We start from the raw sequence: 25,896 nt of genomic DNA, 5'->3' as shown, positions 1-25,896 counted from the left end.
TCAGATAAACGGCTCATTATTCTGATAAGATCTTACAATTACAGCTTGCACTTTGTTGGGGTGATTTGCCTTTGGTATTACTAAATAAACAGGGACATTGTCTCTCATTACTATTAAAAACATTGTCTTGGTCTTCCCTTCTTATTATTTACACATTCTTTGATGTTAAATTAACAGTTTAAGTTTATGAACAAAAAAATTGTTAAATCTCTGACACATTAAGGTATTAACTGCTCCAAAACAGGAAGATGACATCCTCTGCCAACCGGGTTCCAAATGGGAGCACAACCCAAATCAAGCTGAAGAGGTTCTAATAATCTCCTAATAGATATAAATGGCTATAAATAGTGACTAATGTTGATGACTATACTACCATTGCCCTGCATCAGCCAATTGCTGGATGCTCCTAAGCAATTTACAGGGTTTAGTAGTCATTCTCAAGGTTTAGTAGTAATTTTCACCTCTAAAAGCAAACTATGCAGTTGGGATAAACCCAGATCACAGAACTTCATAACCAGCAGCCATAGAAAAGTAGAGATAAAATGTTCTCAGTTACCATCAGCATCTGAGCCCCAGAGCTGCAGTGCAGTGCCATCAGAAATATGGCAATGCATGGCACAATACTGCAGGGATGGGTCCCAGTGCTATCCATGGGAAGAGAGAAGGTCTTTGCAAAACTGTCATTTGTATGTCAGGCAAATTTCTAAAATGGAGCAGTAGCGATTATTTGGGATTCAGAGGATTTATCACAACTGTATTTATGCTCCTTGGCTTCTGCCTGCTCTTTTTAATCTGTTCCTCCTTCCCCTTCCTCACATTGCTGAATGTTTGTCTTCTTTCCAGCACTCACCTCCTTCCAAACACATTTACTTTTTGTGGTTTTTCACACCATTCTGTTCATGGCTGTGATAAGGTTTCACCTCAAGGATTTTCTTCAGCATTGAGTAATATATAATATTTACAACTACATAATATTTACAAACAGTGTAAGGAGACCAAAGAGAAGAGGGATGCCCAGTAAGGGCCCTCCCTCTGGAGTTCTGAGCTGTGGAGATCAACTGCTCAGTGAAAAATGGAACTGAGGACATGACCTAACAGACGGTCAGGAAAGAGAATGGCCATTGTTTTAAAATTCCCTGGTCTTTCCACTTATTCTAAGTAGTTAAAAAGAAGCTTTGGTATTAATTACTCATATCTAACATTAAAGAAATTTCTTCACAATAAACTGTTTTACTCCAGCTGGATGTTTACATACAGTATTTTAAAAAAACAAAACAGGTTTGCAACACGCATCAGGGGAATTCTTAAACTCTCAGCAAAGCTTCCTGCCAAAAAAGCCTTGGCTGTTTTAATTCCCTCATCTTAAGCTGTTTGGCCATGACTTTCTTCTGTCAGAAAGAATTTTATTCTACAGCCACAGGAACACACCTGGAGCATAACATTACAGTGTGTTTCACACAGGGATTTCGCTGATGTGGCAGGAATTTGGGAAGGAGGCATGGAACTTGCATAAGGCATACATTTTTCAGAGCAAGCAGCTTGTTCTGGAGGAGGGGAAAGATCATATTTAGTTGAGCTGTCAAGAAGAGCACTATATGCATAAGCTTGCTATAAAAAGTGCCAGCACTGCATACACAACTGGAATTTATCCTGGATCTCCTACCTCCCTCCATCTAACGTTAAGAAAGCATTCAATAAAATGCACTCAGGATAATAATTTAAAGAATATTAACCAACAATGCCTCTTCCATTTCTTTAACAAGGAGCTATTTATACCCGTGACTCAGATCAAAACCATCAAATGTAGCCTCAGGTACTCCCTTTATTGCAGAACAAATGCTGCTCTATTTAAACAATCCTCGCTTGCGTTGTCACCCTTAGAGTTGCATCAGTAAGAAAACCTTGGCTCTGGGAGAACAAAAAAAAAGTAAAAATCCTGGTTTAGATATTTCTTTCTGTCTCAACTGATTAACTCAAAACAGGCAGGCAGGAAAAACTCAGCTGTAGCTGAGCATTTCAAAGGTGCACATCAGTTCAGGTGTTAGCAGAGCTGATCCTCCCGGACGCTCACACAGATTTGTATTTCTTTGACAAGCTGAACGCAGCCAGACGCAGTAATATATTTTCATGTTCGTGTTCTCTCCAGATTAGTTTTTAATACTGCCAAACCTCCTTGTTAATTTAGGAGGAATTTAGAAAGTCTGTCTGAAAGAGGAGACTCAAATTCATTTTAGTTGCGGGCTTAAGTGGGTGCACGGATAGAGCTTTAAAGGTTAATGGGAAGTGTTATATTTGACAGCACAGACAGCACTGGAAATGTTAACTGAACAGTCCCCCCCAAAGCTCAGGATAGCAGAATGCAGAGCAGAACACAGCTAAAACACCAGGGTTTCTCTGCTAACCATGCAGCAATCACGTGCTTCATGTTTTATCACTGAAACCCTAAAGGGGAACCTTGAAGGCACCAGTGCCTCCCACCCCAACACTTCACACAACCTGCAGGGCCCTGGCTGTATTGACAGAGCACAAACCTCCACACTCAAATACAGTAGAACTCCTGCTTCCTTTAAACTATTTTTATGTCCTTTGCTTCAGGTTGAAGTTTTTACACTGCGGAACAGGTGAACTTTCGGAATATTTCTTCACGGGAATTTGAAGAAAAATAACCTTTGAAATTTTCTCCCCCGTGAGAATCAAACCCACTTGCAATTTGCAACATGCTGATATTTAATTTTAGAATTTCAACTAATACACTTTTCTGTATTTTTGTTATTCTACCCAGTCTCATGGCATGCGGACATTAATGAGGTTGCAAATATAATACCAGCCCATGCAGTGATATTTGAAATATTTTAGTAATTAAGGGTAATTATTACAAATCTTTTCTTCTTTAAAGTTCCCTTTCTGCTTGTTAACAAACCAACCTTACATGAGAAGACCTGATTTTAGTATTTATACAAATATGAAATATTTTTATAAATATTAATATTTTTATAAATATGAAACAATTTTAAAATTATGTTTTAATATCACAAAAATAATTCCAGTCTAATTTGAATATATTGGAAAATATATATAATTGGTAAAGTGAATATTTCTTTTATCTTCTCTATCTTCTATATCTTCTATATTTTCTGATGATATTTCCCATCAGCACTAAAGAGTTTTTTCCCACAGTTTGTTTTTAAAAAATGACAATTTGGAATTATTTTAGCAATAGCATTATAAGGACACATCAGTATAAATGATAGGTGTTTTTACTTGTTATATTTTGAAATCAGGTAAAACATAAGAAATAACACCAACAGGTGCCTTAAAATCCATATTGTGTTTCAGTTGGACTGAGATATCTAAGATTTTTATTTCACTTAAACAGCTTGTGAATATAAACCACTTTGAGTGGGTTTTTTCCAATCTACCTCTACTTCAAAGCCATAAATATTTGAAAGCAACCGTGTGCCCAGCCTGAAATGCTGAACCAATGCCTTTCTCTAGTCCCTTAGCAGTAGTAAAAACAAAAAATGAAACATAAAAATGATTCTTTTGCTGGGTGGGATTGTGTTATGTTAAGGAGAAAAAAAAAATATTCCCTCCAGCAGCTGTGTGTCATTAAAAATTAAATATGGAAAAAGTTTATTTTCTGATGTGTGTTTTCAGCCCAGAGCAGATAGAATACATCAAAGGAGAGAAAATCCTCTTGATCCCTCAAGTGTCTGAGAAAAACATAACATTTTAACAAGAGGCCCAAAACTAGTGAACATTTAAATAGTTCCTTGTAACTTTTAATGGCCCTTGGAGTATTATCAGCCAAAAAAATTCCATCATGATTTCCACAGATTTGTTCTTGAACTTTATTAGATACTTAATTGCTCTATCACTTGACCTTGCCACATCTTTAAAACATTAATTGTATCCGTGGCACATGGCATTCAGTAGTAAATATCTTTGGGATTGTCAAAGTCCATATGCTATAAAACATCAACAATTTCTTGCCTTTTTTTTCCCTTCAGCCGTCTATTGATTTCAATTTCCCTGGCAAAGGTTTCATTTTCCTCTTAAGGGAAAATCCTGAACGATTCAGATGACTACTCCCAAGGGACTTATTTGATCCACTTAATGAAACACAAACTGTTGTGATTCTGAAACAAATAAACTATTAGGCTGTGCAAGTTCTGTTCTTTAAGAGGTCCAAGTCAGCATTTTATATACACAAGTGAAGGGAAGCTGACTTTGTTCTGTTTTTATATTGGCGTACTCTGCAAACATTTTCAATCCTCAACATCTATCAGTGAAATATTTTCCAGCACACCTCCCCCAAATACTTATATCATTTATAAGTGACACAGTTTTACTACTATACTAATAAATTGTGGACAACATAAAATATGCATGGAAAAGGAGGAGATAGAGATTAAACTGTTTGTCTCCACCTGCCCTATCCAGCATCAATGCCAGGGTTTACAAGATATGGATTGTTCAGGAGAACTTCAGTGTTTCCAGAGCTCTTCACACACATTGGGTTTCAATCCCAAAAGGACCCAGCTGATCCAGTCTTCAAATTCACAGTGGAGCTTTTGCTCTAAAGACATTCAGGCATTTTTTAAAATTCCATAATGCTCAAAAGCCTTTGTAATCAGTCATGTATGGAGTCATACCAGGCAAACCTTGTACACCCAGAGGATTCCCTATCGAAATGTGAATCCCTGTTTAAGTAGTCAACCAACTGAAAATGTGTAACAGATCAGCTGGATCTTAGCCTGAACTTTAGCTCCTCCAAGATTTGCTAAAAGGGGCTCTCCAGACTTTTCAGGGCCTTAGCAAAATAATCCATCTCTTTCTTCATCAGGAAGCCAGAAAACAACCATCTGCCAATGGTTCTTCCATCTGTGTCAATCCCCCACCTCAGCATGGCAAAAATGACGTTTTTCCTGATAAGAAACTGATTTCATCAGCTTTTAAGTGTGATCTTCGAAGTCAACATAATAAGATGTCAAGTCATCAAAAATTGCGAGTTACAGTTATGAAAAAGGCTTTATAAAGAAGACTGTCAACCAATCCCTCTTTTACAGAAGCATTCCATCTGCAGACAGCACAGTGAGAGAGTGTAATTTGTATGGTGCAATTTTTACAGGACAGACTCTAAAAATACAGCCAGAAATCCAAAGGAAGCCAATGCAAATTATACAATTAATGAGCTTATAGGAACAGGGGATTGGCTTAAAATCCCAATCTCCATTCATGTGATGCTAATGGGGGCAGCTCCCAGCTACACCATCTCAAAATCTGCTGTGGTAACAGGAAAAGTTTCTTTAGCTTGGAATATTTAAAAATAATTGTGGGAGAACAGATGCACTTGAGAGACTTGATTCTCCCTAAGATTGTTCTTGTTCTCAACTTAAAGTTATAGGCAAAGACTATAAAATCTAGGTCCCCTCTTAATTATATGAGTAACACCCTGTTTCTCAACAATATTTGCTTTCTGACCAGCAAACACACATTTTCCCTTCCCATCTAGAGCCTCATTCCAAGTCCAATTCAAAGTCACAAGGCAAATATGAGATTGCCTGTATCTACTTGCCAAACATCTTATTGGTATTTCTCCTACTCCTGCCAAAAGAGTTCCCTATTATTTTCCATCTCAAGGCTGAGGTCCAGCACAAACAGCAGTGACCCGGTTACTGAGAAAACTTCCTTGCATTATGGAGAGATGTGCAATCAAAGGTAACAACTCAGATATCTTTGTGACAGTAAAAGCTTTTACAGGGCAGATGATGTGCTGCAATAACTGTGGCATTAATTTCCAGGCCACCAAGGCAGTTTGCACCCACCTTTCACCAAAGTGTGTTTGTCCGTGGGGGACGAGCGAGCAAGAACCCGGAGCTTTGGCCAGATTTTGTCAATCCGCTCCTGCTCAATCTGGAGGGAGGGGAACACACAAAAAAAAATCCCCAAAACAATTAACCTGTGATTAGCAAAATGCATAACGTATTTGTGTCCATGTATCTGACAATTCAGTACCCAAACCTGCAACTTTTCTCCAAAAGCACAGGGAAATTACAACAGTCATCGAGGTCAAAAAAGGCAGTTTGTTACTACCAGAGTTCAGCTGTTGACTAACACAGGTAAATTTTGCCACAGTATCTAATTAGACTTTCTTAACATCTTTATGAATAATTCCACATGACTGCAGATATAGGACGGGGGAACTTCTCAAAGTTGATCAAATATGCTTACAAGTTTGTTGCTTTACTCTTCATTTTAATCCTTCATTTGGCATCAATGATGGCAAAATATTCTCTGTACAGCAAAGGAACAAGGACAAATCTGCCGTATATACTATCCCAGGATTCCCTCCATCAATTCAAGGAGTAAATGACTGTGTCCACTCATTAATGATGGACTCAAAGAGGCAGCACAGATGTTACTTTTTTAGAGCTGACTTCCGATATCCTGTGCGTGAGCTCCATCATTTGTGAGGAGTTTAAAATCCTCAGAAGAACAGATTTCTATGCAAATCATTAATGTGAGTACCTTAGATAAAGTGAAATAAATTAAAGAAATGTGAGGAGCTGATTTTCAGAGCGGACTGTATTTTTAGGAGCAAAACTGCTGTGGAGCCCCTTCTCCTCCTTACTACGAACCTGCTTTAATGTGCTTAGTTTTGATTTCTTGTAGACCAGAGTTCTGGGTCTAAAAACTGCAGAATTAGACCAGCACTGAACTGATACTGGCACTGCATCAGGAAAAGTAAAGGCTGAAATTTCACTGCTGCTTTGAATTGTAAAAGGCTGGGGGTAGAAAGAAGCAGCAACCTTTCCAAGCAGCCTTCACCGATCCAAGGCACGCGCCAGTGCGGGTGGAATATTGCGGTGCTCTCACTGGTTTTTAATAACACACTCATGGGTTCAGACTCTGAATTACCTCTCCCTTCTCATTTCGGATCCTTCTGTTGAACTCTTTCCCTTCGAGGCAGAGGAAGTCTTCTCCCGGGTGGATGATCCCACACTTTATGGCGATGGCACGGGCTGTGTTGATGTTGTCCCCAGTGACCATGCGGACCGTAATTCCAGCTCGCTGGCACTTCCTTATGGCTTCTGGGACCTACCACAGCAAGAGAGCAGGAAAGAAAACACCTGGATAAGAGAGGAAGTGCCATCCAGGTGTTCCCAACTGGAATATTTTGAGGTGAGGAAATTCATGAGGCAAAAAAGAGAGATCAGACGTGTTATGGCTCATTATTGTCACTTGACTCCCAGGGAATGGAGGTTACACCATGGGCAAGGCAAGCCTTGTACGAAGCAGCAAAAAAACCCCCATCTTTTAGATCAGTTTCCTAAAGTTTCTCCTGACTGGAATACAAATGAGTGCCCTGCAGCTTTATTGACCTTCAGCAGTAAAGTACAGCACGCTGAGCCAAGCACACATGGAAATATGAATGGAAAACACACATATTTTATACAGACAATTATTTGATTTCTGAGCCAAGTTTTCTTTCAATAAGGTTATTTTTTACAGTTATTGTAATTTAGCACTATCACACTAATTTATGCTTATCAACAGGTGAAATTTCTAAACATCAGAGTTTAAAATCACATCCATATCTAATGTATTTCAAAACCTCAAAAACAAAACATGACTTTAGTTCTGCTCCTTTCTACATGAGGTTAACTTTTCCTGTTGCACAGTGAGAGAGTATTCAGTGTGTAACAGGGTCTGTGAGATTAATATAGAAGCTGTATAGTGACTCGGCATCATATACAGCTTATATTTTTTCAAAAAAGAAAGATTTTTATAATTAAAATGTACAAGAACTGGGAGATTAAGTCCTAGTACTTAAATAAAACTCTTTTAATAAAGGTATTTGGGTATAGGAAGCCTATAGAAAGGCTCCATGTCTATAGCTCAATTTCAGATGGGGGAAAAAAATCCATTCCCTTAAACTATATCATAATTCACAATCATTTATAAACTAATATCACTAACCAACTAATTCTATCTCAGGATATTCTCACATTATTATGAAAGAATGATTTCTTCAAGACAAAAATAGCAATATTATTTGACAGGGAAGAATAGGAAATGTGTTTAACACATCAAGAACAGCCTAAATTAGCATGTTCAACACATCACCACTTCTCTAAATTTCATTTTTACCTTAGAAGAGTCTAAGGGCTCACCATGATGACTGAAGCCCTTCACAGAGCTATGGGAAAATGAACTGCCTTAGTACAGAATACAGTAAAGGACAGATGAATATATATATATATATGTGTGTGTGTGTTTTGTGTATAAATAAATATTTTATAAGAACTATTTTAGAAAGGGTAATAAAATGGACATTACTGGCTACTATATGAAAACCTATCTATATTCTGCTGCCAGTTCAGTGCACCTTGCTGATCATACCCTCCATCACAGATATTAAGCATATTGCAGAACTCAATGCCAATTAGAGTGGATTAATCTAATCTATTAGTGTAAAAAAATGTTAAGACAAGGAGACACCATCTACAACCTTACACTGCTAATTTTGTGCATTTCTAGATATTTTGATTTTCTCCATGGCCACAAGGAAGTGACACTGCTGAGGGCAGGGAACTGCATTTAAGTGACAACCCTCGCTCTGGGCCAGAGTGGCAAATCCTGCGCTCCTAAGGATTTCCTGGGGCCACAAAAGCTGAATATCTCAGACTGAAATTGTTCACCCTCCAACCACACCAGAGATAATGGTTATTCTAATCAGTGAATAATTTCACACCATGCCTCTGCATATTTTTTTTTACAGGCAGTTATGAAGCTTTTTTTTTCCAAAATGCCTCACTAAACCAACACCTAACTGAGGAGCATAACAGTACTTTTCCCATGATTACAAGGAAAATCACCCCACTCTCAGGATGTGTCCCCAGAAGGTGCTGTTTGCAGAATGACTCTGTCAATACAAGTTACAGAAGCAAAGGGAAGAATTCAGGGACAGAGTTTTTTATCTTCCAGTTCCCTCATCTCTCACCGAGAATATTCTTCCCGCAAGTTGTACCCTGGAAGCATTATTTGGACCTCAAGCCTTTTAATATTATGAAATAGATTTCTAGACAGGAATGTACAATCAGATTAAATCTATTACTTAAGCAAATGACTCCTGATCTACCCAGTTGCCACATTAATAATCCTGACTATATCCCATTTGTCAATTTGAAATGCCCTTAGTATCCACTTTAACTGTGGTGACCCTCGTGCACAGGACATGACAGATTTAGATGACTATCTGGAAAACCAGAACAGTGTATGAACCATGAAGGAGAAAAATAAATTACAGTGCAAACAGAAAAAAAAAAATGGTCTATTCCCACAAAGTGCCAGTCCTATTAAATAAGGTCATGGGAGGACAAACCAGTTTCAAATCTATCTCAAACTCGCATATAACTAGAGAAATCATTCTATCTTCCTCTTCTGTCATTTTCTGGACAGCTGGTGGGTGGTATCTGATTTAATACTGTGTACAGTAATTACAGTTAAAATATTGTTCATATTTTTTTTTATTGCTGTAAGGGAGAAAGAGTGTTGGCAGACTGAGTGGGCAGTGGAAGCAGATATTTTCCATCAGTTTTGCAGAGTTTAAGTACACACTGTACAATATCTTGGTTTATTTTCTCTCTGCAAAGAAAAACTTCCAATGCATGCATGCAGGCATGAAGTATCCAGTGCAGGAATATCTTCCTGAATCAGGTGACAAATAAACGTCAGAATTTGGAAGCGATTTACATTCATCTCCCAGAAATAACAGACTGTGGGTGTTCATTGGCAAATCAGCGTAAGGCAGTTCAGACTCATTAAAATCAAGCCAGAAAGGCTGTCAGAATCAACAGAGGATCTCTGCAGGAACTAGACATCATTTTATTTGTTCTCTTCTCGTGTGTTTATCAAAGAAAAATAAAAAAACAGACACATACAGAGTATATAAATATCAGGCAAGTAGTGCTTGATAAATCCAGCTGTATTTCTAATTTTTAAGGGTTTGTGTGGGGTTTTTTTGCCATACAGAAAGCACCTTGAAAATTCATACACTCCAGTGGTGACTCCATTAATGATTTGGGCTTAATTCTGGCAAAATATTGATATTCCTTATAACTGCTCCACATCTTCCTATTTGCATCAACAATGGAGATTTCATATATATTCCATATCTAGGCAGGTTTTCTGAATGTTATAGTTGTATTCTGGCTCCAGGGTTTTTTGGTTCATTTCTTCTTCCTATGGTACAGCTACTGCATTTACTAACGTGTAGAGTGGTAATAGTAGTAATAATTTAAACACTGTTTTAGATGCAATTTAAACATTGTGTTAGATGTTCCCATGATGCTGTTATCCCTTTGAAACAGTCAAAAGGGACAAGGTGGGAAAAAGAAAAACAAAACAAAACACAAAGTCCCAAAACCCAGATGGGTTTTACCAACATTTGGTAAAATTCTGAAATTCTAAATATTTGATTGTGTGTCTTGCAATGAAGTAAGAAGTCTTGCTGCATATTTTGGTGTTAAACTACAAGAAATTCAATACATTATTCAAATATTTCTTTAGAAATAAGATGTTTTCCTGCCTTCACCTCCTTTGATTCTTTACATAGCAGTCAGATTTGACCTCTTATTTTTAGCGGCGTTATTCACTTTTACCTCAAGCTCCAAAGAAATGAGTCCCTGCAAGAAGAGAGCAGTTCTCTTACAAAACACACTCATAATAATCACATGAAAGGATAGTTTGCAGCTATTTTCAATAATAACTGCAAATCCCACTGCTACACAATCCCTCAGTCTGCCACACCACACGTCACCACACTTAAAGCTGTTTTCTAACATGGATCATGAACTGATTTTGGAGGGATAGAAGACTCATTGACAGTTCCAGTGGTCACTGACAAAATCTTTCTGAGTTATATATGTATTTATGAGCTAAAGCATTAAAGGAACATTGCAGACCCAACTTCTTAAGGATGTTTTCCCACATTTTTCAAGACTTGCAATGTCAGGCACAGGGACGGATGGATTAGCAGCAAAAGACCATCTGATGACAGATAAAGTGAGTGCTGTTTATCTGGTGTTAGTGGAGATAAGGAGTTTATCATACAGTTTTCACCTAAACTAGGTTTATTTTATATTATAACCTAGATATTGAAAAAAAAAAACAAAAAACCAAAACAGCAAGGTCCATTGTCAGGTAAAGAACAGTTGGGTTGGTACCTGTAGCTGTATTGTGTTGGTTTCCAAAGTTACAGTTCTTATAACTACTTTATAAAGAAGTCAGGGAAATAAGTCAGAAATATCTACACTTTTCATGTTTTAGTAAAAAAATTAAAACACAATCAAAGTGAACCAAACACAAAAATTTAGACATGGTTAAAAAAGATCCAGCAAAAATGTCAAATGAGACAGAAGAATCAAAAAAGACAAAGATGGGCAACAAACGACTTTTTGTGCAGCATCAGAACCCACAAGAAAAAATCTGAGTCATCTTTCAATGACCTCACTCCCAAGCAAACCACAGCCACTAATCATGTACTGAAGTAACAGCAGGAGCAGAGCAAAGAGAGTGGAAACACCTGGATTGTACACTCAGCACTTCAGCTCTGGGACTTACCTTCTGTCACTGCTTCTAAACTCTAAAATTGAATTAATTCTCCACTGCCACCATTAATTATCAAGCACCATATATATATATATATAGGTCAGAACAGTTTCTACCTCCTATTCTACCCTTGGTATTAATATAATTTACAAGTGTAGTTGCAGGCACATGCTTTCAGTGTGAACACCTAATACTGATTTTCTCACTTGAGCTGAAATTTTAGTCATATTTCTAGAAGCCATTTAAGTGCAGTACCCATGAAGCCTTCAGCCTTTCCACGGCAGCCTTTCCTTGTCCAAATATATTAAAAGCAAGCTTTTCTGAGCAGTCACCAGGTACAATTTTAAGACCATTAATAAAGTGGCAACTGTTACAGTAAACCACAAAAATCAAATTTTTGGAGAAAATGAGCATGTTGTCATTATAGTCATGGCAATTATAATCACTACACATCTTCTCAGCTTGCAGAGTTGCACAGCACTGAATTACTACAAGGAAAATTCTTTAATATATGGGAGCATATTAAAACTTCTGCTGTCCTCCTGTGTACTGCTCCCTGACAGAAGGTTAAGCCATCTCAATCCTGTAGTTCAAAAAGCCCCGCATTTCTTCATTTAAATATCTGTTGATTGATACTTGATTTTTATCAGGTTAATTATTTGGCCTTCTATCAAGCAAAGCCTATTTCTAAAGCTCCCTTACATCTTCTTTGACAGAACTAATTTATAATAAGATAAGATAAAACCTGTAAGAAACCTGAAATCCAGCTGGTGTTCAGCCCTCTGAGAAATGCTTTACAAACTAAGGATTTGCTATACCTCCGGCCTTACTGGGTCTTCAATGCCAACAACACAAATGCAAGTCAGGTCGGATAAGATGTCGTTCTCATTGTCCCAGTCGGGCTCTGGGCTGCTGGAAAAGTCTCGGAAAGCCACACAGATGGTTCTCAGTCCATCACAGGCCATGGGTTCAATGACTTTCTTCACCATTTCGTCCCTGTCCCGGGGTCTGAAGATACGAGGCTCCCCAGCTGCATTGAGGATCCTGGAACATCTGTTTTATTTGAGAAGAAAGAATGATGGGGTGTTTGAATGAGTACTGAGAAGTATTTTCCTGTATCAGCTCATTTCAGTTAACATTAACCTGAAGGCAAGTTTTAAGTCTCTAATGGAAATTTCTGGAAGATTCACTACTGAAATATCAGAGAGAATTTGTTTGTAACTTATCACAGAGACACCAAGAGCCCTTCGTCCGTTATTTCCTCAAAACCCACGTAATTAATGGGCTTAAAACTTATACTGACATGGAAAAATATTTATTTCCCAAAGGAGTTAAGTGTAAAATATCCATTTGTAAACTACTGAATTAGACCCAATTTTTTAGCAGCCATAATACAAACAGGTCAATTTTGCAAGAGTGAGCACTTTAAAAAGAAAAAAAAATTGGAAAAGAGCATTAACACCTTACACTACTAAAGTGTGTCATATTTCTGGTGTAAGCAGTAAATTCCAAATTTGAAAATTCCCACTTACTAGTGTCAGAATGTTTTGCATTTTGGAAAAACAAGGCAGTTAATCCACTGAACTTACTTCTTGAGGACAATTTCAGAGGCTCCTTTGCTGTACATTCGGAAACTGCCATCTGGCATTTTAATAACTGTGCTCATCGACTTCCTTACAGAGTTGAAGGTGTAAACTTTATAGAGCTTCTCCTCAGGGATGAGGCTCCGAACAGGCTCATAATCCTGCTTCAGATCCAGGACAAATCCCAAGAGGCCACACTCTGTCTTATTGCCCACCTGGCGAGGCAGCCCACCCTCTTTTTCTGGAGGCTGAAGAGAAGAAAAGAATTAGACATTGATTTCTCGAATAACAAGCAGCAGACTATTAATGAAGCTACAGTGTACAGTTTAAGATCTGAAACTGTGCAGCCACACATCTTCCAGTTTTTAAAAGCAGGGAAAAAAAAAATCCACAGAGCTCCAACAGGATTGAAGGATCTCTGCTCACAATGAGAAATGTTTCGTTGGTCTCCTGCATTTCTTTTCTTTTAAATTAGCCACTGGCAGCTCAATAGCTTGTGATGGTCAGGCAATACATCATTAAAAATGAAGTGACTTTCTTTAGGCTCAAAACCAAGCAATTCTACTTGTAAACTGAGGATTTCCTTTTGTCCCTTGCTTAGAATGACATTGGTTTGCTGATTTTCATGGTTATAACAGCAAGTTAAAGAAAGTGCTGTCCTTTCTTTCCTACCAGGCATCTTCATGTAAAAATAAATGTGCGTCCAATCATAACAGTAAAAAAATAGGTCTACATCTAAAAGTACCCATTTTTAGAATTACCACAGTTAGTGTGCTGCTTCAGACAAGAAAAGCTTTGATTTAGAAAAGAAATGAGTGGTCTAAACACTGTGCAACTCCTGATAACTCTCAGTCCTTCTAGGACAAAGAAGGCTTTACCTTCACATCCAAAATATAAACAAACAGTTCATGTACAATGAATCATAACACACCCCAAACCACACGTTCCTGTGTTGTCAATACTCCAAACTGACTTCAGGTGCCCAGTATGTGAACTACAGATGGTTGATAACTTTTGTTATGCTCACTAGAATTAGGAAAGTGTTCCTTAAGCTAGGGTTAAAACTTTTCTTATGGGAACCAAAACAAGAAGTCATTTCACAGCTTTAATGAGCACTGAAAACAGATTTGGGTTGGACTCAAGACAAGACTGTAAGTCATCATTTTCAGTGTGAGTTAAACATTTACCTCACATTTTGCAGGACTATATTCAGAATTCATGTTTAGTTTCACTGTAGACTTTAAAATCCAGTTTACATCAGAAATGGGATCCCTAAGTAAATGGAATTCCCTACGTCATCCCTCAGTGGGATGAGGGCTCATGTAGGGAATGATTCAAATGGTGAATCAGTAATTCTGCTGAGATTTGGATTCTTGCTACAAGCATGGCCACAAAGAGGGAAAAGGGGACCTTTTAGGTAATCATTAGTGTGTAAGTGTTCCAGATAACCACCAACTGCAGCTGGTTTGAAGAATGAAGGTCAGACAGATAATAGTAGACTGTTCTAGAACTAAAGTAAGCAAATGAACATGAATTTCTCCATGTGAACCATCCTTCTATCACCAAGAGAACATATACCTGGTGACAGGTAGATTAATGTCATCTCTTTTTCGGAGAAATGCATCTATGGTGAACAATAATAACCTAAAAATCTTTGTCTCAAAAAGATGTATCCTTCCAAAAAGGATTGTAACACCTTTCTTCCCTATGAACCATCATTTTTACTGAGTTACATGGGCCACACTGGCATTGCAATGGCATTTGAGTGTTACTTAGGGGTCAATGTAAAAGACCACCATGCAGTAAAAATGACAATGTGATATATTAGTTTTATTATCTGTTATAACAACTCGTCTTGCTATAATCTCATTATATTGTGATGTAACTTCCCAGTGGATTCTCAAATTCACTTAAGAATCCCTCACTCAAAATGCAAGTGCTTGTAGTATCTGGAAGGAGTTGCATTCAGTGGATATGAAACTCTTAGTTAGGTGTCAAAAAATACTCTTTAAAATACAGTTTTGTTTAGACAAATAAGGTTCATTTTCATGGCATTGCAACCACGCAGTTCCTGAAACATGCCAAGGACTTCAGGTTTCTCAAAGGAACAGTCATCAACTTCCTTGCCTGGGTAGAAATGCTGGGAAAGATCAATTTCTCTTTCCATATCATATTCAACTTTTTCTATTCTAGACCTAAATCCTCATTTATGCTTTGTTTGTCTCTGCCACTGAAGTCAGTGAATCTTGAAAATGCCTTAAATGTGAATGTGATCAGGCCTCTAGAACATGCATGGAAAACAATGAAAGACATCCAATCCTAGACAATAATTAATTTATAAATATGATTTCATCATGCCTTGACGTGAATGGATATCAAGAAAACAAAAATCTGCCCACATTTCACAACACAAAAAAACTGAATATCAGAGCCCTTCCAAAATCATCTTTTATTTCAGCAAAAAAGTAGATCACCCTCTCCTGTTCTTACTGCGGCCTAAAAATAGATTCCTTTTAGGGAACATCTTTTGAATGCAAATACGTAAGCAGGGGAAAAAACACCAGTGAAAAGAAAAGGAACAGACATTTCGGAAAGGTTTCAAAACCTAACAAGTGGCCACCTCCCTCCAGAGCAGCTGCTGCCTCCATATTCTTTGTACAGCACATTATAATAAAGCATATGGTGGTGAGAGCTGGCAAACAGCACTTCCTTCCCTGCACTGTTTCAGCTCAAAATCTATATGCCAAACCCAGCCTCCTTGCAGATTGTTCTTGACAACCCTTTACAGAAGCTGCTGCCTTTGAAACTTTCACGCTGGGCCGGATCTAAATTTATTTCTCGCCGAATGCCATCCGTGGCACCTGGAAAACAATTCCCAGGGCAGGCCAGAAGGGTTTGTTTTGAATAATTAAGTAGGAATGACTTCACTGACTCCTCGGAGAATGAAAACCCTCTGAGGACAGGGGAGGGAAAGCCTTTGAGCTGAGCTTTGCCAGTGGGAGCTCGGTCGATCGTGACGTTTCTCAAGGGCTCCATGAAGGACCTCCTTCAAGGCACAGATCAGCTACAAACTCCACCATCCTCTACCAGCATCCAGACACTGATTCAGTGTCATCCTCCAATCATGATTTTCCCACTGATCCTTGCCAAATTTTTTCCAAATGTTTCCTCCAAGCCATTTGTATTATTCAACAGCAACAATTCAATTATGAGCAAATACTTGCGTGTGAAAGAAACCACGGACAGATGTTTAAATAAGAGCTGTTACAACCACCAGATCAAAATAGGTTTTTAGGTCAAAGTACAGCTGTGTTACTGAGGCTTAAAAATACCAATCCAAAGCCAGTATTGACCTGATAGTGAATTTGGATTACGAAGGGAATTTTCAGAATTGTTTCACTGAAAAATAATTGACTAATAAATGAGTTTTAAGAAGGAAGAAAGATAAAACTGTGGGTGTAATTTATAGAGTGCTTCAATATTTAAAATTAGATTCAGGAAATTGTAGTGCTTTCATTTTTACCATAACACTTCTAAACCTCATTTTTCTCATTGGCCCTTCTGATGTGGAAAGAGATGACTTTGCAAGAAGACCCGAGTAGTCTTTTCAGATTAAAATGTTAGGATTTCACATATTTTCTACAGTCTTAATTTGTTTTTTTGTAATTCTCCTGTGTTCTACAGATCGAACTATTCCTTTAAAATAATGATGGTTGTAAATATACCAATTTATTAAGATAAAACATGAGCTTTCCTAGAGTATTATACCCTTATTAAGTGTTCTATTAGAACTCAGAATCACAACAAATAGAGAAAAACAAAAATTTTCAACATTAAATTGCAAAAGATTTCCATTCCATAATCTATTTACTCAAACAAAAGAGAAAATGGAATTAAATGTATATTTAAACATGATGTATATAAAATGAAAAATAACCTGTTCAAACCATTTAAAAATGACTGTTTATTTTAGAAAAAAACTTCAGAATTAAAGGAGCTCTTTTTGGCCAAGGATTAAGAAAACTTCACTTGGCTAAATAAAGTTTCCAATTACAAAATGGGAAACAGTTTCAGAAGATGTGCTGGCAATGAGAACACAGTAATTTCAGCCATCAGCTGGTCGAGTTGCATTTAGGATTTCCCTGGGATTCCAGTGCCAGAGAGATGGTTTAACCCCAGCTGGGAACCAAGTATCACACAGTTTCTTGTTCACTACCCCTTCCCCCTCTGGTGGGATGGGGAGGAAGATTGGAAAAAGGCAAAAGCCATGGATTTTGATAAGAACAGTTTCACTACAAACACCTGGCATCAGCTGTGCCCCATTAAAATGCTATGAATTTATTTCCATAAAGTCTCCAGGAATAAAAATTAGCCTTTATATCTGTGCAGATTCTGATCTTTGCAACCCTTGAGGACAGACCTTAAAGAATATTTTTAACTTGACTGATGAGGAAGATTACAGTTTATCCTCGGACTGTTTGGAATTTTGAGTGTTTTCGTGTTACTGAGTAAGAAGTTGCCTCTGGTTTATACAGAGCACAGAGAGGAACTTTCTTCCTGACAACATACGTGCTATTTCACAGCTCAGAACCATCACTGCAAAGTACAATGCTGTCGAAATTCAGCTAAAATAAAGTCAAGAGTCAGTTTGAATTGGGGTCAGCATAAGGGATTGAAAAGAACAGTTAACAACTTGGAGCTGGTTGTGTAATCACTTTGGCACCAGAAGTGCATGACTGTACATGCTGTCCTGAGCTCACTCACTGCACTTAAAGCCCAACAGTTAAAACTTTAAAGGTTTGATGGTTTTCTCTTATTCTTTTGCACACCACTGAGCAGACTGAAGTAGGTATTGCCATTCACTTTTATGCCTGTTCATCAGGAAGTAAATTTATCTCCAAATGTACTAAATTTTACTAAATTTGCCTTCAGAGGATTAAAAATATTTATACATTTTACTGATACAGGCCTCTTCCTTTACTTCATTTCAATTTCAAGCAAAGGACTCCAATTCCAAAGAACCAGAGGTCCACATTCCTTAAGGACAGCGAGCTGCTGAATTCCTGACTTTGACCAGTCTGCACCATTTTTTGGTCTCACATTTATAATTACAAAGGCCTATTGTACAAATGTTTGGAATTTAGCTTTAAACCAAACAACAAAAATTGTCTGGGAACCCTTTAACAGGTGTTGTATGTGCTGTGGTAACCAAGACTGGACATATTTTCTAAATATACTAAGATTTATTTCACATGGTACATAATGGTCTCACACATTGCTGCACAGAAGCCAGAAAAATATTGTAGGGTGGCATGTGATTTGTTTTTGGAAATGCTAATGCAGCTCAACTAAGATTAAACATTATAGGCTTTGATTGTGAAGAGTTTCTTACAGAGAAGAGACTTGTCAGGGAAATAAAAAAAAAAAAGACAACATTCATCTCTAATGGTGCCACATATTTTCAGACAGGTGGCATCAAAAAGGTGATGGCAAAAGGAAAAGTGGGTTTAGTTATCAAATCTGTTCCATTTTTTTATATAAATTCTTTCTCCATGATTTAGACACTTAAACTATCACAGGCAGGAGGACAGAAGGTGTTTGAATTGACAATTGGTGGGTGGAAGAGGATTAAGAGGAAAAAAAATGGATTTGCACCCATTTACGCCCTGTGTGTCAGTAATCAATCACATCAGCAGTAGTCCCTAGCATAAAACAAGACTAAAACAAAGGAGAATGTAGAGAGGTAAATAATAAATAGATCACATAAATAAATAAATGGCTGGAATTTCTCCAGTGTTGTCCTGTATTCACGTGTCTCCTGCATTTCTGTTCTGAAAATACAAGAAAAGGGGATATAGCAGCTAATTCCTTTTGCTTCCCATCACCCCAAAAAACCCTAATATCCACAGCAGCTCCGTTTCTTGGGAAAATTTAAGTCACTTCAAGTTCTCACTATTTACTGCAGGCACCAGGAGCCACCATCACAAGCCTATCAAAGCCAAGGCAACGTATTCCAGATGCTGAGTGACTGATTTGTTAACTCATTCCACATCTAGACAACCTAAAATGAAAGCACAGTGAAACACTCACAAGAGATGTAAAATCGGAAGGCTGGGATCAAAAAAATATCACCAACAAAATTGTTTAATAATGAAGTTATGCATTTGTAAGTTGTTAATCTCGAGTTCATGGGCTGCCTTCTCTACACATGAGCAATGCCCCTGAATTACCCCCTGTGGAATATCCCTCATGGTTATTAACAACCATTTCACTACCGGATCTGCTCAAACTTCCCAGGAAAATGGCAACAGGAGTTCCTGGCTCATTACTGCATTGGGTGCAAGAAAGAGTATATTTGTGCAGTACCTGGAGCAATGGAATTATCCAGGTACAAGGGCATAATTAGATCTACCACAACAATTGTGGGATATTCAAAGGCTTCCTGTACCAGAGGAGCTGTGATGCAGGATAATTATTTCATTTTCTTAGGAGGATAATGATTGAATGTTTTTTCCTAAAATCTGAAGATAGACCTGACAATGATGCAACAACATAAGTAACAAAACGTTGTGGTATCCCAGAACTATCTCCGCTTGAGGTGGATACAAATTTAGTCAGATATAACTCGATCCAAAAGCATCTTTCCTGCAACACCAGCAAGGCAATAATCACATAAAATGGGGGCAGCTGTAATTATGCAATGTATCAGTGTGACATTTCCCATCAACACAGCCAAGCTGAGCAGTGATGTGGCTCAGTGAATATGGACTCCTGCTTGTTTCAGCTCAAATAACAGGAACAAGGGGGAAAAAATGATGCCACCCATAAATTCCCCCAAGAGTGATCCTGAAAGAAGGTGAAATCACGCATGAAGAGCAGACTGAAAGGCTGGTGGGGCAGTCCCTGCTCCCTCTCTCGTTGACTCTCACCTTTTTTTACACATTCAAAGACACAATTTTACACATTTGCCCTTAATTTGAATAGCAAATAATTAAATTGCCCTTTTAACTTGAAGGATAAATTTACCTCTGATTCATTAAAAAAAAAAAAAAGGCAAAAAATACTGCTGCAAACATGCAAATTCTTTCCTCTTCTTACTAGTTACAGCCAAAGATGGATATGTTAGTTTTGTACATATTTTTTAAAAATTGGAGAGATGCTCAGAGGGGGGAGACTCCACAACTTCTACAGGCAAACTGTGCCAATATTTGACCACCCTGAGCACTATTGTTATTGATCTAAACCACTTATATGTTCCCTTAAACCATGTCATTTAATGACAATTTGGCTCTAAATTTGGAAAATTACGTATTCCATTTCCAAATTTGGACATTAAAAATCTGCACTCTTATCCTTTTGTCCAGCCACAGGGAACTGGCAACTGTGAGATTTAATCCAGTGCCATTCCAGCTTTGTTTAAGTGCAACACGAACTATTGACAAGTAACCTATATAATCAAAATAATTAGCCACAGCAATTGTTATTAACTTACTTTATTTAACAACCAATTTACTTTAAATATAGTCTTAAGTGCAAGGTTTCAGTTCAAGCTAGCTATAAAGAAAGCAAGAGCATGTTTCTCCCCTATTACCAAAATTGCCAGAACACAAACTGCAGACACAAACACACAATTTCCAAACCAAATTGATTAAAATCAAGAGCAGAAATTTATAGATTTCATAAATTTCTAATTCTTTGCTCCGTATATTTTGCAAGCACTTGCTGCATCGTCCTAACCAACAAACAAGCTGACCATTTCTCACTAAGTGCAAAGGAGAACTTGCACTTAATGACAGAACTGTAATTGGTACCTCCATAATGAGAACCAACAAGTGCTACCTGGTTTCGATCCATTAAACTGAGGTTTTACTGGTATTAGTAAAAAGTGTTGCAGACAAAGAAAACAGAGACAGGACACACAGTGTGGAGCTGATCAGGTAGTGAAAATTCAATTTCAAGGTGATATCTGCAGTTTAAAAACTGTTATTTCCAAATTAAAACCAATACTAGGGATTCACCTGGGAGCTGCCAACATTGAAAGCATCTGTTTTAGGGCTGAAACCTCATCTTTTAGATTTATGGAGATAGAGATACATTTTCTTCAGTTATAGCAGTGACAGTATCTTCAGTTATAGCAATGGACAGTAGCAACTGTCCATTCGGAAAATGCCCTTTAAGCCACTCTACTACACATTTTGGTAATTTATTAACAGTTTTCCTCCTTGCATCTCAAGGCTTTCTCTCACCAAAGCTGCCTATGAAAACCGTATTTAATGTTTCTGAACGTGTAATCAGCAAAACTCCTCACTCTTTTATTAAACTCTCTTAATTGAAATAATCACATTTTTAAAACCATCTCCACCATTAGTCTGAAGTGCATCTCATGCCTGCTTTTAACCAGCCATTGTGCATGAATTTCACACCATCTGTACCAACTCTCATTTCAATTTGCTTTACCTCCTCTATGCTTTTTAACTAATCAGAACAGGAAAAAAAACAACCAGCCAACCAAGCCCCCCTCTCTCCCCCAAAATCTATTAAATATACCTCAGCAAGGAAAACTAAGTTTCTAGAGAGACCAAATCAAAGCCAAAAAAAGTCCAAACTGAAATTATTAGTCTGAATAGTCACCACCTTTCTGGTTGCACCAGAGTCATAACCAATTTGTACAGTTTAAGGAGCTAAGTTTAGTAAGTGCAGAGCAAACCCAGCCACACGAAAAAGGAAGTTTTTTTCACTTGACTGAAGCTGCTGATTATAGCCCATCATAATTACAGATCTTCTCTGTTAATAGTACTCATTTCCAGAGCAAGGGAAAGGGTTCTTCAAGCATCCATTTCTAAATGAGACTGAAAACATGGAGAGCAGATATTCCACAGATCATACAAAATGTACTCTCTTTCCTAGCACACATCAGCTGAAACTATTTTTGTATTGGTTTTGGTGAGTTGGATATTGGGTTTTTAGGAGGCAAATGGATGAGCTCAAGTGGATATAATATGTTATAGTGATGTTTATCTAATATTTTCTAGGAGGGATTTTTTTTTGCATGATTGGTGGGATAATGTTTGAGATGCATAATAAATTCAGTCCTCTGGCCAGTCCCTCTCCTTGTCAGGACACCAAGAATGATGCCTTTGCTGGGCAGAACAGCAGACTGAAACTGCAGCCAATTTTTGCCTGATTACTCATTCAGGAGGAAACAGGGTAAGGAATGATGGAAAGCCTGAACATCCTGTCCTTCTTTACAGCAAAATTCTCCCAGAAAATCTTGTCCTTCGCCTTTTCCAAATATACAGCCCCTACAAAACCAGCACTGACAACACTTCTTCTCTGGAGTGAAGCAAATTTTAGAGTAGCTGAACTCTGTCCACTTAAATAGGTGGAAGCAACAGAAAAATAACAATGGCATAAGAAATCTGCACTGGAACTGTTTAACACGCTCAATACTTTCATTTGGAACCATGACCAACTTGGTGCAACGACAACTTCTGACACTCATCCATAATTTCCGAAGGGTAGGATGTCCCTGTGTCTCCATAAGGATTCACTGGTAGCCAGGCATACTCTGCTGCTCTGTGTTTGCACTTACACACCTGAGAAAGGTTCACAGAACTGCTTATTAAAGGTGTCCTGAATTTTTATAACTTCTGGAGGCTTAGTTTTTCCATTTCCAGCAGGTGTCTGCCAAAGCCTGCCAGTCATTTCTTCAGTGATGATAAGGAACTGGATGACTTTGACTAAGTAAAAATGTCCCTTAGAAAATGTTCTGTTTCCTCTGCTAGGTTCCAGCTGGGAAAAGGATTTTTTGGAGCAGATGACAGAGGGAAGCCAAAAGGCAAAGTCATCTGCCCCTGAGAAATCAGATCCATCAGCAGTCCTGTGCCTTGGAGAAGCCAGTGCCCCTCACAGTTTGCTCAGAATCAGTGGTAACAATTCGTCAGAATCCCACCCATTCTTGGGGATTTTTCTGGCTCGTTTGGAACCACCCCTAAAAGCAGAAAGACCATGATTTTTGGACATCTTCCCACATTCACTTGTAAATAACACAGAAATGTGATTGATTGAAACCCAGAGGAGCCAAGAGCTTCACACACAAGAGGAGAAAACTGGAAGCTTGAAGCAGAAATTTTAGTAGTGGGGTCTACCTGCAGAACACAGCAGGGACCAGAATTCAATCATAGTTTTTGACTTTCCCATATATTTAATACAAACTTTCTAGAACTACCTGTGACTTAAAAGAAACACAGTACTTAGCTTACATTAACAGAAGTGTAATAAATCTTATTAAGTTCAATTTCATTCTCAAAGAATAGCAATGAACAAGTCAACTTGTTCAAGTCTGCAAAGTGACTCCTGCCAGTTATTGCTCCGAGATTAGCACAGTGTTTTCTGTCATAAGTTGTGTTGCTGATTAGTTTTACTTCAGGCATTGTACCAGTTGAGGTTTTCTGGTGGTTTGTTGTTGTTTGGGGTTTTTTTCCCCAGAGGAATAAACCACATTGGAGCTCTGAGAGTAAAAAGAAAACATACTAAAACTACACACTCTGTAAAATATATATTTATGTAACATAAATGTGAAAGGAAATTAATGTCATATTTCATTATGAGGTGATTCACTCACCACATTGATTTCTAATACGCCAGTTGGTGTATCTTTGATTCTAAAACCGTTATAGTTTTCTATAAAATTGGTATTAAATTGCCATATTTGAAGGTGTTACATTCCTGTTCCTGATGATCAAAAGCACAAAGAAAACCTGCATTAAAACAGACGTGCCTGAAGGGTTTATACCAACTCATGTAAAACAAAACTCCCATCAGGAAAACATGCTCCCTGAAAATATCCCCTAAAAAATGATAACACTACATCCTAAGCAGCATATCCATCAGCTCCAAGGTGTGATGACTTTATCTTGGTAGGGTATCAGAGGCATGAAAAGATGTATTAAAGTTATTCATTGTCAATATATTTTAGTTTAAAAAAAATATATCCTAAAACTGATAAGGCAATAAGAAGCAATATTTATAAATCTGGATGAAAACACTGTGGAGTGCCCTGTAGGAAACATTGACTTTTAAAGCCTGAACTCATCAACAGGTGTATTTGTAAACAGCTGAAAGTAACTCCCCATATGTAAATCATCTTATACCAGTATGAGTAAAAAATAAGAATATGAACATAAGATAAATAACATAAAAGAAAACTCTCTGCAAGGTAATAGGAAAAAAAAATGGTTGCATCATAAGTTAAAAATCTAATTTACTCATTTTCATACAAGCAAGCAGGAAAAAAAAATCTAGTGCATGAAATGATATTATGGTAACAAAAAGCTTCCAAGTGACTGTCAGTCCTGTTTATAATCTTTCAGTGATTATTTATTCCAACAGGAATAAAAGGAATCTGCAACTACCAAACTCTGAAGGCAAAGAAGGTCAGTATGAAGGAGGGCTTTATTACCTTGTTTTCTGTCACATGAGGAAAGAAAATAAAGAAATGTAATTTAATTTGGTCTTTCAGGTAAACTTTCAGGTAGTATGGGAATGATCTTCCATGATACATTGCAGGGTTATTTTATTTATCCCTCCTTTCTCTCTTCCCATGCCCATTTGTTGCTGAGGGAGGTCAGTCACCCCTTTCTCTGACAGGAAAGCTGACTGGGAACTAAGGAAGAGAGTTGGCAGGAGCTTCAACCCTGATGCCCAGAGCTCATTCATAATTACAGGTTGTTGGATAACGGGTGATCCAGCGAAAGGATGAGCTCTGTCTGAACACATTTATCTCACCTTTTCTACCTATAAAATTCCTGCCACACTGCAGGGAACCCCCCCCTTGCCTCTGACAAGCTGCTGGAAACCCTCAGCGTCCAGAGCGTGCACCGATGTCAACAGCAGATGTAGAGGGTGGCCCTGCTCCCATCCCTGCTCCCTAATCCCCCTCTGCTCAGGCAAATCCGGGAGCTTTCTGGGCAGCTGACTCCGTTTGACCTCACAGCTCCCAAAAAAGGAGACTTTATTTAAACCCAGCTTTTTGCTGGCAGGACAAAGCCCCAGTGCCCTGATGGCAGAGAGCACATGGCTGGGATAATGACACATCCCATGCAAGTCTTTGCTAAACACAGTTATTTCAATTATTAAGTCAGTAGCTAATTTAGTGAGAAAAGCTGTATTTGTACCTCTCATTCTACAGAACTCCAATGGCAAGTGATGTGTGAAGATCATTACTCTCTGCTAATTGCCACTCCTAGAAGCAGAGACAATTAACTACATGATCCATTATCCCTGATAATTATTATTTACACAGTAAATAATATGGACACTCTAGGTTGGGTTTTTTCTGCCTAAGTTATTCTGAGAAAATGCTTACCAAAGGCTTTCTAAAAAGTTTTAAGGAATATGTTGTTGGGGATTTTTTATTTTTTTTTATGATGACTGTCTGGCTTATATATAGAAAGATGCTTTTGCCTGCATTGTTTGTTCCCATCTATAATTTATAGCTACATTATACAGTTGTATAACATTGGGAACATACAAAAAAGGAGATAAAGATATAAATTTACCTATGATGGGAATAATTTTGCCTATGAAATAAAACCTCTTACAAAACATACAGATGCTTAGGAATCAGTTCAATCAATTTCCAATTAAATCAAAGAAGTTTTTCATTTTAAATGGCTCAGCAACATTTTGCTGGAGA

The 25,896-nt window shown here is 37.8% G+C and overlaps 1 protein-coding gene across 15 annotated transcripts in view; it reads right to left on the bottom strand.

Moving 5' to 3' along the window:
- ATP2B2 (ATPase plasma membrane Ca2+ transporting 2) overlaps positions 1 to 25,896 on the bottom strand; it is a 406,430-nt gene that overhangs the window by 39,802 nt on the left and 340,732 nt on the right. For all 15 annotated transcript variants that reach the window (XR_007630698.1, XM_050330693.1, XM_050330687.1 and 12 more), the window contains 4 exons: positions 13,206 to 13,447; positions 12,435 to 12,669; positions 6,922 to 7,101; positions 5,829 to 5,916 (listed from right to left, as the gene is read on the bottom strand). Coding sequence is in view for 14 of the 15 variants with exons in the window: in XM_050330693.1 (XP_050186650.1) it covers positions 5,829 to 5,916; positions 6,922 to 7,101; positions 12,435 to 12,669; positions 13,206 to 13,447 (745 nt within the window). In the remaining variant the exon portion in view is untranslated. The remainder of the gene's footprint in view (positions 1 to 5,828; positions 5,917 to 6,921; positions 7,102 to 12,434; positions 12,670 to 13,205; positions 13,448 to 25,896) is intronic.

The sequence above is a fragment of the Myiozetetes cayanensis genome, unplaced genomic scaffold, assembly GCF_022539395.1.
Source record: "Myiozetetes cayanensis isolate MyiCay16 unplaced genomic scaffold, myiCay2020 scf43, whole genome shotgun sequence".
NCBI classification, from domain to species: domain Eukaryota; kingdom Metazoa; phylum Chordata; class Aves; order Passeriformes; family Tyrannidae; genus Myiozetetes; species Myiozetetes cayanensis.
Note: the sequence above shows the minus strand (reverse complement) of the source record. Positions and strands in the feature narration are given on the sequence as shown.